Genomic DNA, 16,223 nt, shown 5'->3' with positions numbered 1-16,223 from the left:
CCATCGTGTTTCTGAGACAGGTATTAGCCTTTTAGGGGCTGTTCAGTTCTCTTCCTCTTAGGGAGAAAGAACCTACTGTGTGTGGTTTAGGCAGGAGTCAGCAGTCCCCGTTCCCTCTATGCAGGTAAAAGGGGCTTTATTTGTACTTCTCACTGTCCCCAGACAGTGAAAACAGGGGGCATGCTTTCAACGCAACAAATTGGGAATTCCTTCTAGAACTTATAATCTTTAAAAACAATTTGTATTGGAGTATAGTTTATTTACAGTGTCGTGTTAGTTTCAGGTGTGCAGCAAAATGAACCAGTTAAACGTATGCATATATTCACTCTTTCTTATTTTTCCCATATAGGCCACTACAGAGTACTGAGTAGAGTTCCCTGCGCTACACAGGAAGTCCTTATTAGTTATCTACTTTATATGTAGTATATGTATACATGTCAACCCCAATCTTACAATTTGTCCCTCCCTCACCTTCCCTCTGGTAAACATAAGTTTGTTTTCTACATCTGTGACTCTATCCGAGTTTATAATCCTGACATGTAAGGACAGATGGCGTCAATTCCTAGGGGAGCAGGGGTGGCATCCTGGCCACAGTTCCTGATCGAAGAATCTGCTCCTTGGCTGATCAGATGTGTTGATCACAGTCCATGGTTTATCTTAAAGTCTAGCAAAGACTTTATGACCCCTTGAAGTTTTCTAACACATCTCATTTTTGCTTTGGTTACCTAGCGTTGATTTGGACATTCTGGCCAAGATGACTTTGCTGTGGATTTTTGCATTTCCTTGCTCTCTTCCTTTAGTTGAGACATTAGAAAAGCAACTGGATGCCTTTCACAGGGGTTCTCAAACCCAAGCTTGCATCAGAATCACCTGGAGGGCTTGTTCAAAACCAGACTGTTGGGCTCGCCTCTTGAGTTTGATGCTGTAGTAAGCTGGATGGTGCTGGAGAATTTGCCTTTCTTATTATTTTTTATTCTAAAAGATTTTTTTAAATTTTATTTTTAATTGGAGGATAGTTGCGTAACAATATTGTGCTAGCTTCTGCCACAAATCAACGTGAATCAGTCATAGGCATACATATGTCCTCTCCTCTTGAACCTCCCTCCCGCTTCCCACTCCATCCCACCCCTCTAGGTTGTCAGAGAGCACCTTGTTTGAACTCCTTGGGTCATACAGCAAAGAATTTGCATTTCTAACAGTCCCGAGGTGTTGCTGCTGCTCTGGTGACCACATTTTGAGAACCATTGTCTTCGAATATATAAGCGCTTCCTCCAAGCTTGTTGTAAGACTAGCAGAAATATTTAGCCAGAAGACAAGTGATTTGGGGACTTACTTGAGATTTCCTTTGGTTTGTTGATTTCCTTGGTTATTGCCTATATATTGTAGATGAGATATAACAAAGTTAGAGAATTTCTAATCTTATTTTTCCGGGCCAAAGAAATCATGAAATCTGTAAAGAGTAATAGACCAGAACTTTAGACATATCTCTTGTTTACTAGTGATAAAATCATTGTGTCTGATTTTTTTTCTTTCTTTTTTACTTTTTAAATTATGGAAGTACGATAACACATTTACAGGAAACTTGGAAAATACAGAACAAAGTTACATATGGTTCCACTATATATTACAATTATTTAAGTAGATAAATTAAGATTTTTAGTTGGAGTTTCAATATCAGACTCTCATAAAGTAATAGCATGAATGGACAGAAAAGTAGAAGGATATAGAAGACCTGAAAAGCACTATGAACCATTTCAACATAATTAAGATTTATACAGTTTTTACATAACACACACACACACACAGTGAAGCTGCTCAGTCGTGTCCGAGTCTTTGAGACCCCATGGACTGTAGTCTACCAGGCTCCTCCATCCATGGAATTTTCCAGGCAAGAGTACTGGAGTGGGTTGCCATTTCCTTCTCCACAAGATCTTCCTGACCCAGGGATTGAACCCAGGTCTCCCACATTGCAGGCAGATGCTTTACCGTCTGAGCCACAAGGGAAGCCCTTTTACATAATAGCAGGATACAAATTCTATTCAAGTTCCCATAGACTATAAACCAGGATACACTGGAACATATCCAGGGACATAAAGTGCAAAAATGTTATGGTCTAAAGGTATTGAAATCATACAGAGTCTGTTTTCTTATCTCTGTGGAATTATGATAGATAACAATATCAAAAGATATTTGAAAATAACCCATATATTTTCAAGTGCAAAGTAACATTTACTAAGACAGATCTTTGACTTAGCCATTGAAAACCTCAATCAAGTTAAAAGACTGAAAAAACAGAGGGCAATTGCAGAGAATAAAGCATTTAAATAAAAAATTAATATCAAAGATACTTTAAAATCAAGCTTATATTAACAGGGTCTTACTTTTATTTGGATAATCAATTTAATTGCTTCAGTTCAGTTCAGTCGCTCAGTCGTGTCCGACTCTTTGCGACCCCATGAATCACAGCACGCCAGGCCTCCCTGTCCATCACCAACTCCCGGAGTTCACTCAAACTCATGTCCATCGAGTCGGTGATACCATCCAGCCATCTCATTCTCTGTCATCCCCTTCTTCTCTCGCCCCCAATCCTTCCCAGCATCAGTCTTTTCCAGTGAGTCAACTCGTCGCATGAGGTGGCCAAAGTATTGCAGTTTCAGCTTTAGCATCAGTCCTTCCAATGAACACCCAGGATTGATCTCCTTTGGAATGGACTGGTTGGATCTCCTTGCAGCCCAAGGGACTCTCAAGAGTCTTCTCCAGCACCACAGTTCAAAAGCATCAATTCTTCAGCGATCAGCTTTCTTCACAGTCCAACTCTCACATCCATACATGACTACAGGAAAAACCATAGCCTTGACTAGATGGACCTTGGTTGGCAAAGTATTCTCTGCTTTTTAATATACTGTCTAGGTTGGTCATAACTTTCCTACCAAGGAGTAAGCATCTTTTAATTTCATGACCAACCTTGATAGTATATTAAAAAGCAGAGACATTACTTTGCCAACCAAGGTCTGTCTAGTCAAGGCTATGGTTTTTCCCATGGTCATGTATGGATGTGAGAGTTGAACTCTGAAGAAAGCTGATCACAGAAGAATTGATGCTTTTGAACTGTGGTGCTGGAGAAGACTCTTGAGAGTCCCTTGGACTGCAAGGAGATCCAACTAGTCCATTCTAAAGGAGATCAATCCTGGGTGTTCATTGGAAGGACTGATGCTAAAGCTGAAACTCCAATACTTTGGCCACCTCATGCGACAAGTTGACTCACTGGAAAAGACTCTGATGCTAGGAAAGGTTGGGGGCGGGAGAAGGGGACAACAGAGAATGAGATGGCTGGATGGCATCACCGACTCTGTGGACAAGAGTTTGAGTGAACTCCGGGAGTTGGTGATGGACAGGGAGGCCTGGCGTGCTGTGATTCATGGGGTCGCGGAGAGTCGGACACGACTGAGCGACTGAACTGAACTGAACTGAATTTCATGGCTGCAATCAGCATCCGCAGTGATTTTGGAGCCCAAAAAAATAAAGTCTGACACTGTTTCCACTGTTACACTGCTAATCTAAGTGAGATCTACTCTATAAACAAAACTACATTTTTAAATGAATAATAGCAGTTCAATTATTTTCTCATTTTCACTCATGACCTTACTTGTTTCTGAACACAGACTATGAAGTTCAACTATGATCCTTAAATAAAGACTTCAGAGTTATTTTTCTGCAATTTCCCCTAATTACTTGGCTGCATCTATTTGAAGAAATAGTCTATATCTCAAATAATTCCACAGCCATAAAACACAGCAACTACACACCTCTCAGAATGGCTGAAAGGAAAAATAGTAATACGAAATGCTGGCAAGAATGCTGAAGAGCCTTGGTTGTAGGTAAGTGAAGCATTATGACCACTCTGGAAAAGCTTGGCAGTTTCTTATAAAACTAAACATGTCCTTTCCTTATGACTCGGCAATTATACTCTAGGGTAGCTTATCCCAGAGAAATGAAAAATTCTGTTGACATCAATACCTGGACACGAATGTTCATAGTAGTTTATTTGAAATAACCAAAAGTTGGGAGTTAGTCCAGGTGTCCTTCAAAGGGTGACTGGTGAGACAAACTGTGATACATCCATAGTGTGGAACACTGCTGCTGCTGCTGCTGCTAAGTTGCTTCAGTCATGTCTGACTCTGTGTGACCCCATAGACAGAAGCCCACCAGGCTCCCCCGTCCCTGGGACTGTCCAGGCAAGAACACTAGAGTGGGTTGCCATTTCCTTCACTACTTAGTAATAAAAAGGAAAGAACTATTGAGACTTGTAACCACTTGGATGACTCTCCAGGGAATGATGCTGCATGGAAAAAAAAATCTACCCCCAAGGATTACATTCTATATGATTCCATTTATGTAACATTTAAAATGGAGGTCAGATTAGTGGTTGCCAGGTGTTGAGAGTGGGACAAAAGGTATGGGTATAAAAGGGCAACATGAGGGATCCATCTGGCATTGGAAGTATTCAGTGTTTTGACCATGGTGATGGATACTTGAACCTACCAAATGTTAAAACTATAGAACTTAGCACACGCACACACACACACACACAGACACACACACCAGTATAAGTAAAACTGGGAAAATCTGAATGTGATTGGATTGCATCAGTGTCAATACCCTGGTTGTGATATTATACTACAGTTTTGCAAAATGTTACCATTAGGGGAAACCAGCAAAGTATCTAGAAGCTCTCTGTATTATTTTTTACGACTTCATGTTTAAAAACATTATCTCAATAAAAATTTCAATGAGAAAAAACAAGTAAAAAACTTTACTAATGATAATAACATACTAAGACTTGCATCAAATTTAGGTTGTAATTTAGAGAAAGATCCTAAAGCCTTCTGGGCATAAAAGAATAGACGAATGTGCTAATTAATCATAATTGTTTTTTAAAGTTTTATTTAGGTATTGGTTGTGCTGGGTCTTTGTTGCTGTGAGCAGGCTTCCTCTCGTTGAAGTGAGTGGGGGCTACTTTCTAGTTGTGATGTGCTTCTCATTGTGGTGGCTTCTCTTATTGCAGAGCACAGGCTCTAGGGCATGCAGGCTTCAATAGCTGTGGCACATGGGATTAGTTGCCCTTCGGCATGTAGAATCTTCTCGGACCAGGGATTGAACCTGTGTTTCCTGTGTCGGCAGGTGGACTCTCAACCACTGGACCACCAGGGAAGTCTCACAATTATTTTTTAAAACTTGATGTTTAGGTGAGAAGTAAAAGAATTCTAGATCCCAGATCTACAAGCTGTAAAGGTTAGTTTGATGTAGCCAGTGGTATCAGAGGCACCAGCTCAGGTCTAGACATGTCTTCTCAAGAGGCATGTTTTAGAGCTGTCTACTCCCACCAAGGATTCTCTGCACGATATTCCAAATAGAACTCCCTAAGGCCATAGAACTTGCTGGTTTCACAAATCGCTAGTCCAGGTTTGATGCATGATACAGGATGCTCGGGCTGGTGCACTGGGATGACCCAGAGGGATGATATGGGGAGGGAGGTGGGAGGGGGGTTCAAGATGGGGAACACATGTACACCAGGGGTGGATTCATGTCAATGTATGGCAAAACCAATACAATATCGTAAAGTAATTAGCCTCCAATTAAAATAAATAATTTTTTTTTTAAAAGAACTTGCTGGTTTCAGAGCAAAGACTAGCACGTGCATTTTACACTTACTAATTTTGTGGTTGTTGTTTAGTCACTAAGTCGTGTCTGACTCTTTGTGACCATATGGAATGTAGCCTGCCAGGCTCTTCTGACCATTGGATTTCCCAGGCAAGAATATACTGAAAACAGGTTGACGTTTCCTCCTCCAGGGGATCTTTCCAACCCAAGGATCAAACCTGCATCTCCTGCATGAGGTCAGGCAGATTCTTTACCACTGAACCACCAGGGAAGTCCTCTTGAACCACATACATATGGGATATTCCCAGTGCTGTTCGTTTGATCGTTGCCTTTAGATTAGGAGTAACGAGACCTTACAGGATCCATAAACTGGTTTCAGGTGTTCAGGAACCCACGGAAATGGGGTGCAAAATTCAGTGTGTATTTGCATAGATCAATTTCTCTGGTGAAAGTCTCCATTGTTGCTATTAGATTCTCAAAGAGTTTGGGACTCAAAAAAAGAACTACTGTAGTCAGATCCAAAGAGATTTTTTTTTCTTCCACTGGAAAACCTTTCAAATGCCCAATAACACTGAGTCAGGGAAGTGATACATCTGGCGGCAATAAAATCAGTTGCCAAATCCTACAGAGAAAGCTGGATCAAGACCGCTTTCTGTAAAGTCATTGCAAAAAGGATACTCGAAGAAACTCCCTGAACTTTGTTTCTGTCTCAGCAGAATTGTTTGGCATTTCCTGTCTATTTGTCAAGATAGCTTTAGGAGAGAGTAGACATCCCCTCCTATCCGTGGTGGACTGGTCCAGGACCTCCTGAAGATACCAAAATTTTTGGATGCTCAAGTCCCTTATACTATATAAGATGGCATAGTATTTGCATATAGCCTAAGCATATCTTCCTGTTGGGTCAATTTTTTTCCCCTCAGTTCTTGTCCTATAGCAAAGAATTGAAACGACAGACCAGGACAGCTCAAGCAGGCAGGATTTATTAAGCAAGTGGCATGCAGTACTTGCTTGAGATGTTAGACCAGACCAACCCTGGTAGGAGTGGCCTCAACCCATTTGGGCTTCCCTTTTAATATTTTTGGAGGTTATACTTTGGAGGTTCCTGGGGCCCAGTTTGCTATTCCCATGTAAAATGGGGTTTGCATCTAAGACCAGCTAGGGAAGGGAATGCAGACAGGGTGTATGCTCAAGGCCAGTCAGGGAAAGGGGCATGTTTTCCCCAACAGGTTCTCATCCCCATCTGTGGTTTTCCTTTTCTCAGGCTTTTTCCTTTCCTTTGTCTGGTCTCTGCATGCTTCTTACCACTTCCTCTGACTGCCATCTTGGAACCTATTTCCCTGTTCTACCTACCTAACAGTCCTATAGACTTGAAATCATCTCTAGATGTAGATGCTATGTAAATAGCTTCTGGTACAGAGGGCAAATTCAAGATCTGCTTTGGGGAAATTTCTGGAATTTTCTGAGTATTTTTTTTATCAGGGATTGGGTATCAGGGTACTTTTTTTTTTTTTTTAAGGTTTAATTTGGAGCTGAGGCACATTGAACACATTGAGGATATTTGTATAGTGAGATGATTTTTTTTTTTTTTTTGCCACTCAGCATACGGGATCTTAGTTCCCCAACCAAGGATCAAACCCATGCCCCCTGCATTGGAAACATGAAGTCTTAACCACTGGACCATGGGGGAAGTCCTTCAAGGTACATCTTAAGTTTGATATAAGGCTGGCCTACAGCCTCAGCACAAAATTGTGGTGATGATTTTTAAGTGGGCAAACATCTTTTTATTCTCTTTATCAACTTTTAATGGAGTTGGTTTAAGGAGAGAAGATTCAGCAGCTATGTGACTGCACTGCCACTGACCCAGCGCTAGAAAATGCATTCACTTTGCACAAACTGTTCCCTCTGTCTATAGTGCCCTTCCCCGCTTCTTGGCCCAAAAGACTTCAACTTGCCTCTAAATCCCTAGATCAAGATCGTCTGGGACTCTTCTGAGCTCTCCCCCGTCTCTCTCCTCCCAGGCAGAGTGGTCCTGTAATCTGCGTTCTAGCCTCTGACACTGTATCTTTGTCCGTTCTTGTCTGTTTCAGTCGTTCAGCAGAGCCTTGCAAGTGCTATAGCTCTGACTTATTTATGTTTCTTGTCCCCAGTCATGTATTACTTGCTAATGAGTAAATAAAATGCAATTCAGTAACCTCCAGAAGTAGCCTTGTGACTCAGGAGTTGAGGAAACAATTAAGAAAAGGCCCGGACATCCAGGAAGGTAAGAAAACAATGAGGTTAAGAAATGAAAGGTTTTTAGGTCAGAAACAGCTGGAGTAAGAACAGGGTCCAGCACTCAGGTAAGCAGAGGAAGACATTTAGTGCAGTTTACAGAGAAGAGGCTCCTCGAATATGGGAACCGAGAGAAGGGAGAAATACTGACTGGACTGAAAGCAGAGCGGGGATTACTTGAGGCACTGTAGACTCTAAATGGACTTATTTAGATCCAGGGACTCGGTGACAATCGTCTCAAAGAGAAACAGAACTGGATACTGGATCCACTGCTCTGTTGCTTCAACATAGCTTGTATTCTTGCATATTTCACTGCTGCTGCTGCTGCTAAGTCACTTCAGTCGTGTCCGACTCTGTGTGACCCCATAGACGGAAGCCCACCAGGCTCCCCCGTCCCTGGGATTCTCCAGGCAAGAACACTGGAGTGGGTTGCCATTTCCTTCTCCAATGTGAGAAAGTGAAAAGGGAAAGTGAAGTCGCTCAGTCATGTCTGACTTGTAGCGACCCCATGGACTGCAGCCTACCAGGCTCCTCTGTCCATGGAATTTTCTAGGCAAGAGTACTGGAGTGGCTTGCCATTGCTAGACTCATTCAAAATCTGAGCTGCAAGGAGCCATAGAAATGATCTAGGTCTGCCCTTTTAAGTCACCGATGGAGGCTGTGAGAGGCCGCCTTGAATCCAGCTCGGGAGTCTTGAGCTCAGCAAGGGTAGGTGGGCATGTCAAGGGGCTCTAGGAAGAGGGCTCTATTCTGAAGACTGTGACCCCAAGGAAGGTCCCCGGCTGCAGGGGATGGCTGCAAGGGCTCAGAGCCTGGTTTCCTTAAGACACAAACCAAAGAAGGCATCCAGAGAATCAGGTAGTTGGTCAAAAGCAAGTCTGATAAACAAACCCAGCTTTCCCTATCAACGTATTTTCTCTTTGTAACAGGTGAACATAGGGGTTTGTTTGCTGAAGAAAGCATAATGAGCTTTTTTAGTTCCACCCTGAAACTCTGGGAGAAGTGTTAGCAGAAGGCAGGGAAACGCAGGCCTTAAAGCTACCTTTTTGTTTGGCTCAAATGTCTGTTGACTATCGGATGGTGACATCTACCTCTTCAACCGCCTCTCGCATCTCATTTACCTTGCCCATATATGGCACTTCCTGCGATTCTGGCAACTTTGTTACGGGTCAAGACAGCACTAGTTGCCCAGAACACACCTAGGGGACTTTGTCTCTTTGAGAAGTCCCTCCCTTGAATTGCATTTTTTAAGACACTCTTTACTAAAAGTAAAAAAACTGGAATTGCACGCCTATTCGTGCAAAGTCCTTAGTGTAATCACAGACCTCGGTTTGCTGTAAGCCCGCTTTCAACAGCTCTCACGAGCTCGGAGCCTTGAGTGAGAGGCCTGGAAAATCGATGCCGTTCTCTGAACCTCAACGTCCGCATCTGCAAACCGGTTCCATGGGAGAATGTGGCGGAGAACGAGAACGACCGCACGCGGGCCTCGCCGTCCCGCCCGCCCCCGGGCGTGCCCGGCGCTCGCTCCCGGCCGCCGAGGCTCCGCACGTCGCGCCGGGTCCCGAGGGCCTCCGGGGAGCTCAGTCCCAGCCCCCGATCCCCCTCCTCAGCGGAGATTGGTGCGGGACGCCCCAATCACTGGCTTTGGGACCCCGCGCGCCCGGGGGCCGGGCCGGCGGCGCGGCCGCGCTCCGAGCCCCGCCCCGCCCCGCCGTCCCCGCGGGCGCGCGCACGCACGCACGCAGGCGCGGGGCCGCACGGAGCGGGCGCGCGCAGGGCCGGGCCGGCACGGTGGCGGGCGCGCGCGCGGCTCCGGGAGGCGGCGGCGGCGGAAGCGGCGAGGGCGGCGGGCGTCCGGCTCTGAGGTGGTGGCGGCGGCAGTGGCGGCTCCGGACTGGGCTCTGTTGGGAGCGAGCGAGGGTCGGGGGCGTCGGGTCGAGCGCCGATCCCCCGGCTCGACCATCTGCCGGCCGCCCGGACGCCTGGGCCGCGGAGTTTGTGTCCCGGCTCGGACCCCGGCGCCCAGCCCGGAGCCGTAACCTTGAGGCGGCGGCGGCGGCGGGGCCGGGCCGGGCCGGGCCGGGGGGCGGCGGCGGCGGCGCTGGATCCGCGGCTGCCCGATCGTTGGCGGGAGATGTCGAACCCCGCGACGCGGAGGAACGGCTCCAGCATCAAGATCCGTCTGACAGGTACGGCCGGCAGGAGGCCCCCGCCGGCGCCCGCTCGCAGCCCGCTCGCAGCCCGCACGGCCCCTCCGGCGGCTCCGGAATTTCCCGCAGGGCGCCCCGGGGAGGCGGTCCTCCCCGTCCCCGGCCGCCGTCCCGGGACCGGCTCGCCCCCCTCGGCGGGCGCCCCTCGCGGCTCCCTCCCGGCCCCGCCCCCGCCTGCGGCCCCGCCCCCTCGCCTCTCGCCCCCACCCGCCCCCCGGCTTCCCTGCCGCCCCCCACGACCTGCCCCCTCGCGCCTACCCTCCTGGCCTCCCTCGGTCTCGCTCCCTCCATCCTTCTCTCGCCCCTCCTTGTCCCCCCACGCGGGCCTCTCGCTCCCCCTCCCGGCCCCGCCCCCTCGCGTCTCCGCTCCTGGACCCCCTCCGTGCCCCCTACTCCATCCTCCGCGCTCCCCTCGTCCCTCACCTTACCCTCCTGGACCGCTTCCGTCCCCCCCCCCCCCGCCTCCTCGCTCCCCTCGCCCCTCGCTTCTCCCCTCCTGGCCCGCCCCCACCTGCCCCCTGGCGTCTCCCTCCTGGTACCCCCCCACCTATTTCTCCCCCTTCCCCCATCCGTGCGCTTGCCCTCTCCCCCCACCCCCCACTTGCCCCCTCCGCGCCCCGCCCCCTTCCCTTGAGCCCCGCCCCCTCACTGGTTTCCCCCCCATCCCGCCCCCCGCTTTCTACCTTGTCCCGCCCTCGCTTATCTCCCAGCCCCGCCCCCTCTGCCTCTGTCTGGCGGCCTCCACCCTTTCCTTCAGCCTCCAATTCCTCAATCCAGTCTCTGCCTCAATCCAGCTTCTGCCGGTCCCGGTCCCCTCACTTCCCCCTCTGGTCCAGACCTCTTCAGTCTGGGCCACTTCCTCCCTCAGGCCAGGCCACTATCTTCTCTTGACTCTGTTGCTTCAGTTCTTTGCTTACCGTCACCCCTGTCCCACCCACCTCACCCCCCCGCCCCCGCAACACACACACACACGCACGCACGCACGCACGCGCGCACACGCACACTCGCACACTCTGGAGGCTTTGGCAGCTGCATTAGCGCAGGCTTCTCGATTCACTCTCATTGAGTCTTCAATGAAATGCCCGTGTCTCCTAGGTGGCTCTGTAGTGCCACCTTCAAGGGTGAGCGCGAAGCTCTGTTCTCGGCCTGCGGCGTGGTGGTTCTGGTGTGTGTAGCTGCCAGTCGAGTCTGCCGGCCGTGCCCCTGGCTGGCGGGCTCTAGAAATCCTGGACCAGGGTGCACCCCCTTCTGTCTTTTCCTCGCTCTCCCCACTACTACCCCCGTCTCCCGGTTTAAATTCACACCTGAGGCTGGATTGTAGTGTTGCAAATACGGTTCTGCTGGGGGACTTTCCAAACGCAAATATTTCCAGCTCTGGAAAGGAAATATAAAGTTCAGGCTAATCCCTGTTAGGGGTTTTCCCCTGGATTTTTCTGTTCAGTGACTGATCTGATGATGACTTCAAAGTCGGTCTGGTCAGATTGTTTGAAAAAGAGAATGAGCATTTGGGATGGCCCTCGATTATTGGTGAAATCCCTGAAAACAACAGAGTGTGATTTTTTTCAAACTAAAATTTCCTCTGAGAGTTTTTAGTTGTTGCATGATCCATTTTTTGTTTCAAGGAAAGGGAGATAGTTTTTTTGTAGAATGATGTCAGATCAGGTTATTAGATAACACAATCAGATCACAATGATTTGGACCCAAATCCAGACCCTGGTTTTGTCAATAACAAATATGTCCCAGGGATCTTTGTTTCTGGAGAAATAGAATTCTTTATTCCAGGGCTGGTAGGAAACTCTCACTGTGTAAATGCAGTATATACATTGTTATTTTTATGGTTACATAAAAGCCACTTTTTTTACTTTGTAATACTTGTAAAACTTTAATGACTGACACCTTTCATTTGGTTCTCATTTGCAGTGTAATCTATAATTGACATGAGATTGGTTTCAGGTTTCTTGTTAAGAGCAGAAGTAACTGATTTTGTGAGTTGGATAAAAGTGTGATTAATGTTTTAGAAGACCTAGGTTTTAATTACAACATTTGTGTCAGGTGTATATTATCCATCAAGCCTAGTTAGCAGGTCTGGACCTGAGCCTTTTCCGCCTGGAGTGGGGCTTGGTTCTTCCCAAATTGTTTTCGGTCTCAGGAATGTATTATTTTTATTTAGTTTTCGGCTGTGCTGGGTCCTAGTTGCTGTGCAGGCTTTTCTCTGGTTGTGAAGGCGCGCTGGTTTCTCACTGCTATGGCTTCTCTTCTAGCCCAGGAGGAGGGGGTTCTAGGGCACATGGGCTAGGGCCGCTGAGCCACCAGGGAAGCCAGTTTTCAAGAATTTAGATGTCACAGATGCAGAAATGCTTCAAAGAGTTTTTGGACGGTGTTTGCTATTGAAAGATCAAGTTATGAATGTTCTTTCCAAAACGATTTTTCCCTTTCCCCCTGCTGATGTTATTCCTGATCTGAGGGACTTTGTGGTCCTCCCTGCAGAGAGGTTGAGAATTTAGTGTTGATTGCAGACGGACATGATGCCAGTAGTCTGATGAATGTTAATTTACCTGGAAACTACGTACATTATGTGGAAAATATGTAATTTACGTAGGAATGAGTTATCTTGTTGGCAGTGAGAGGGTAGGTTTCTGGCCGCATCTTTGAGTTTGTCGAGGGGAGGTTAAAATCTCTTCTGGAAACTTGGGAAGTCATCTTTCAAGAGGTGTGTACTTTTGTTACCTGTTTCAGAATTTATTTCCCTGTGTGATATTTGAAAAAAGTGATTTTTTTTTTTTTAAGAATGAGGGTTATTCTAACCAGTCAGGGAATACCGCACAGGGCACAGTAAAATGAAAAGCATGAAGAATTGGATTATAAAAGAGCATTTAGAACTTCGGGGTCCACAGTTATATTTGGTGGTTGAGTAGAACATTGGGTTTAGAATTAGAAGACTAGATTCTGGTAAGATCTGCCATTAACTATGATATGGAACAAATCATTTAACCTTTCTGGGTTCTCCGTTTCCTAATATATAAAATAAGATTTCAATTCCATTATAGTTTTCTTTTCCTTCTTGAGGATATATCACTTTGACTGCCTACTCCTTCCAAATTAGTTTGCTTATACTTGCTTTTGTTAAATCTCAGCCCTGATATTTAGAATTTATGTTAAAACACAGCACCTCTGTTTGATTTATGCCAAGCATTACTTTTGTGTATGGTTGCATTTATGATTTCTGCCCCCTCTTTCTCTGGAACCCTTTTTGTTTTTGAAAACTGTTGTGTTGCATGTTGGCCTGCTAAGCAGGCCTAAACTAGTAGAAGAACGTATGAGTCTTTATATTGAAAAGAATATGAGTTTAATGAATGTCTTTGTGCTATCTTAACAGGAAAATCATTCTTAAATGGTTTCAGTAGACTTGGAGCATAATATGAACAAAATTGGGTGATCTTGGTTGAAGAGCATTATTTTGTAGACAGTTTAGAGTCCTCTGACAAATCAAATACTTTGGAAACACTTTTTGTCTTAAATTCAAGGAGAATTTGCAAGAACTTTGTTCTTACGTGGTATTCAAATGAATCCCAGATATGATATTTAGGCCACTTTGGTTAAAGAATGGAAATTTTGAGCTCTCAGGGTTCCACAGTGCTCTTCAAACAAATTCAGTTTTATTCTACTGTTATCTTGTGAGTTAAAATGTGGTGTGTGTGCGCTCAGTTGTGTCTGGCTTGTTGTGATCCCATGGACTGTAGGCCGCCAAGCTTCTCTGTCCATGAAATTTTCCAGGCACGAATACTGGAGTGGGTTGCCATTTCCTACTCCTGGGGATCTTCCCCACCCAGGGATTGAATCCGAGTGTCCTGTGTTTCCTGCATTGGCAGGCAGAGTCTTTACCACTGCTCCACCTGGAAAGCCCAGTTAGTTAAAAAAACAAATGCCCAAACTTTTTTTTTTTGGTGCTTTTATGCCTTGAAACACTCTCGGATCTCCTCGTGTTTTTATATCTTTCGGAGCGTGACTGTGTACTGGAAAGGGAGAAAAATTCGAATTCCAAGGAAAGAAGGGGAAGGAGACCTTCCTTGATAGCCTGTGGTTGTAGAAGCTGCCTTTAGGGTTGTAGCATGTGTAATGTAAGGCTGACTGTTTTGATATCTTGGATGATCCAGCTTGGAGAAAAGCAGTTGTAGTCATTAGCTGTTAATAACCTTAATCGATCAACCACAGGTGACCTGAGTGATTCGAAATAGTTGTTTTTCTTAAAGATGAAGAAATCTGAAGACGTTGCCTGTGTCAGTTTGTACCAGCAAAGAACGTGACTTAATGTAAGGCAGGCAGAACTCTTGTTTTAATTAGCCGAAACTGTGATAAGGGACTGTCATCAGTGTTAACCCTCCACCTGAGTTTACCTAACAGTGTTTCAGGTTCATGAAGGTACAGTCAAAGCACTTTTTTGAATTGAATTGTCTAAGGATGAGTGGTGGGCTTAGATCAAATGCTTATTCAAAACTTAAACTGCAGTTACACTTTAAAAGCAGTCTGCTGCTGCTGCTGCTAAGTCACTTCAGTCGTGTCCGACTCTGTGTGACCCCATAGACAGAACCGGGCTCCCCCTTCCCTGGGATTCTCCAGGCAAGAACACTGGAGTGGGTTGCCATTCACCTTCTGCCAAATACATGTTCTCGTATTGACTTTACTTTTGATTTGGGTACATCCATGCTGTGTTAAGAAAAATCTTTCCCCTCAAATCCACTAAAAAAAACAAAAACTTTGACCCACCTAAGTGACTTGAGAAATGAACCTGTCCGTATGCCCTATTTCTCTCTGTATTTTGATTGTAGTTGTGATTTATCAAACTACAGTTTTTTACTTCAAGCCTGTTTCTTGGTCAGTTCAGAACTCCTATTTTTGCAACCATGAAAGTCGTGTCTGAACTTCAGTTTTTCTTTCTCGTCTCCAAATTTTCCTTTTCTGTGTTCAGTCACATTGGCTTGTTCTAATGTGGAACACTGGGTGAGGGGGAGGTCCTGGGGACTGAGTCACTTGTGAAGAAGAATTTCCTAATGAATTGAAAAAAGAAACAATGACCCTTACTATTTCAACATCAGCTCACTGATCCAGTTCACTAGCCTGGCTGTTTTGTAACATGCTTGTGGGCACTGGTTAAAAGTTAAAATAGCTGAATCGTGCATTTTCTTGAGTGCTAAGAACAGAAAGGAAGTTCAAACAACCTTCTGAGATGGATGAAATAACTGGTGTTCATACCATGCTCTGATTTTTTGGGTGAGAAGCCCTAACTTTTAGGGTTCTCAAATTGATGTTTTTGTTACTTCAGAACCATTTCAGTGGTTAAATGTCTTTAAACAAAGAGCATGTAAAAAATATGTGGGTTTGTTGTGGTTTTTTTTTTTTTTTGGTCACCGAACAACCTAAATGACTAGTTTGCTTGTTTTGTCAATGAATTTTATTGAGAGAAAGCCCCCTCACTTAAATTGTCTTGTTGTCAGCCACATCTAGCTGCCCGCAGTCCCTAAGGCCATTCTAGTTAAGAGCTGCCGAGCTCTCTCATGGAAAAAAAGAAAAAGGCTCATAGCCTTGTGGATCAGGCATGTTTTCTTTTTAAAATGTTAGAATTCCTGTTGTGTCTATAGATGAAATTGAATCCATTTAGATACTTAAACTGAGGGAAATGTTGTTTCCATATTTCTAGATTAAAGGGGGAACAAAATCCTCTTATTGTTTTAAAACAAGGCTTAATAATGTACAATCAGTGCGTCTGGTGATGGCCCCACTCTGTAATTCCAGCTGTGTTCACCTCCATTGCAGCTGAAAGGAATTCTAATTGGCTGAGGAATGTTGGCAGCGTCGTGTATCACAGAACGCGGACCTGTTATGCTGGCTGCCGGGTGATGCATTTCAGATGTTTCAGGGTCCTGAGTCCAACTTGAAGGTTGCTTGCAGGGAGTCTGGAAGAGCATGTTGTGAAGCAGGGCTTGCAGACAGCAGCCTGGTTTGCTTTCTTCGTGTTGTTGGGCATCTGCTAAATTCTCTAAAGGCCTTGGTGCTTCCTTGTGGCTTAACTACTGGACTGGCGGT

The 16,223-nt window shown here is 45.7% G+C and overlaps 1 protein-coding gene across 4 annotated transcripts in view; it reads left to right on the top strand.

Annotated features, from left to right (window-relative positions):
* The first annotated feature begins 9,734 nt into the window (after positions 1 to 9,734).
* Positions 9,735 to 16,223, top strand: part of SMURF1 (SMAD specific E3 ubiquitin protein ligase 1) — a 92,290-nt gene continuing 85,801 nt past the window's right edge. For 3 of the 4 annotated variants that reach the window (XM_055410291.2, XM_055410290.2, XM_055410289.2), the window contains exon 1: positions 9,736 to 10,121. In XM_055410291.2, coding sequence (XP_055266266.1) covers positions 10,067 to 10,121 — 55 coding nt within the window. In that variant the 5' untranslated portion in view covers positions 9,736 to 10,066. Of the gene's footprint in view, positions 10,122 to 16,223 lie in introns of all 4 variants that reach the window. The other variant, XM_088832858.1, reaches the window with a different exon arrangement.

The sequence above is a fragment of the Moschus berezovskii genome, chromosome 27 (genome assembly GCF_049115385.1).
Source record: "Moschus berezovskii isolate FMDL1 chromosome 27, NW_MosBer_1.0, whole genome shotgun sequence".
Lineage (NCBI taxonomy): Eukaryota > Metazoa > Chordata > Mammalia > Artiodactyla > Moschidae > Moschus > Moschus berezovskii.
Note: the sequence above shows the minus strand (reverse complement) of the source record. Positions and strands in the feature narration are given on the sequence as shown.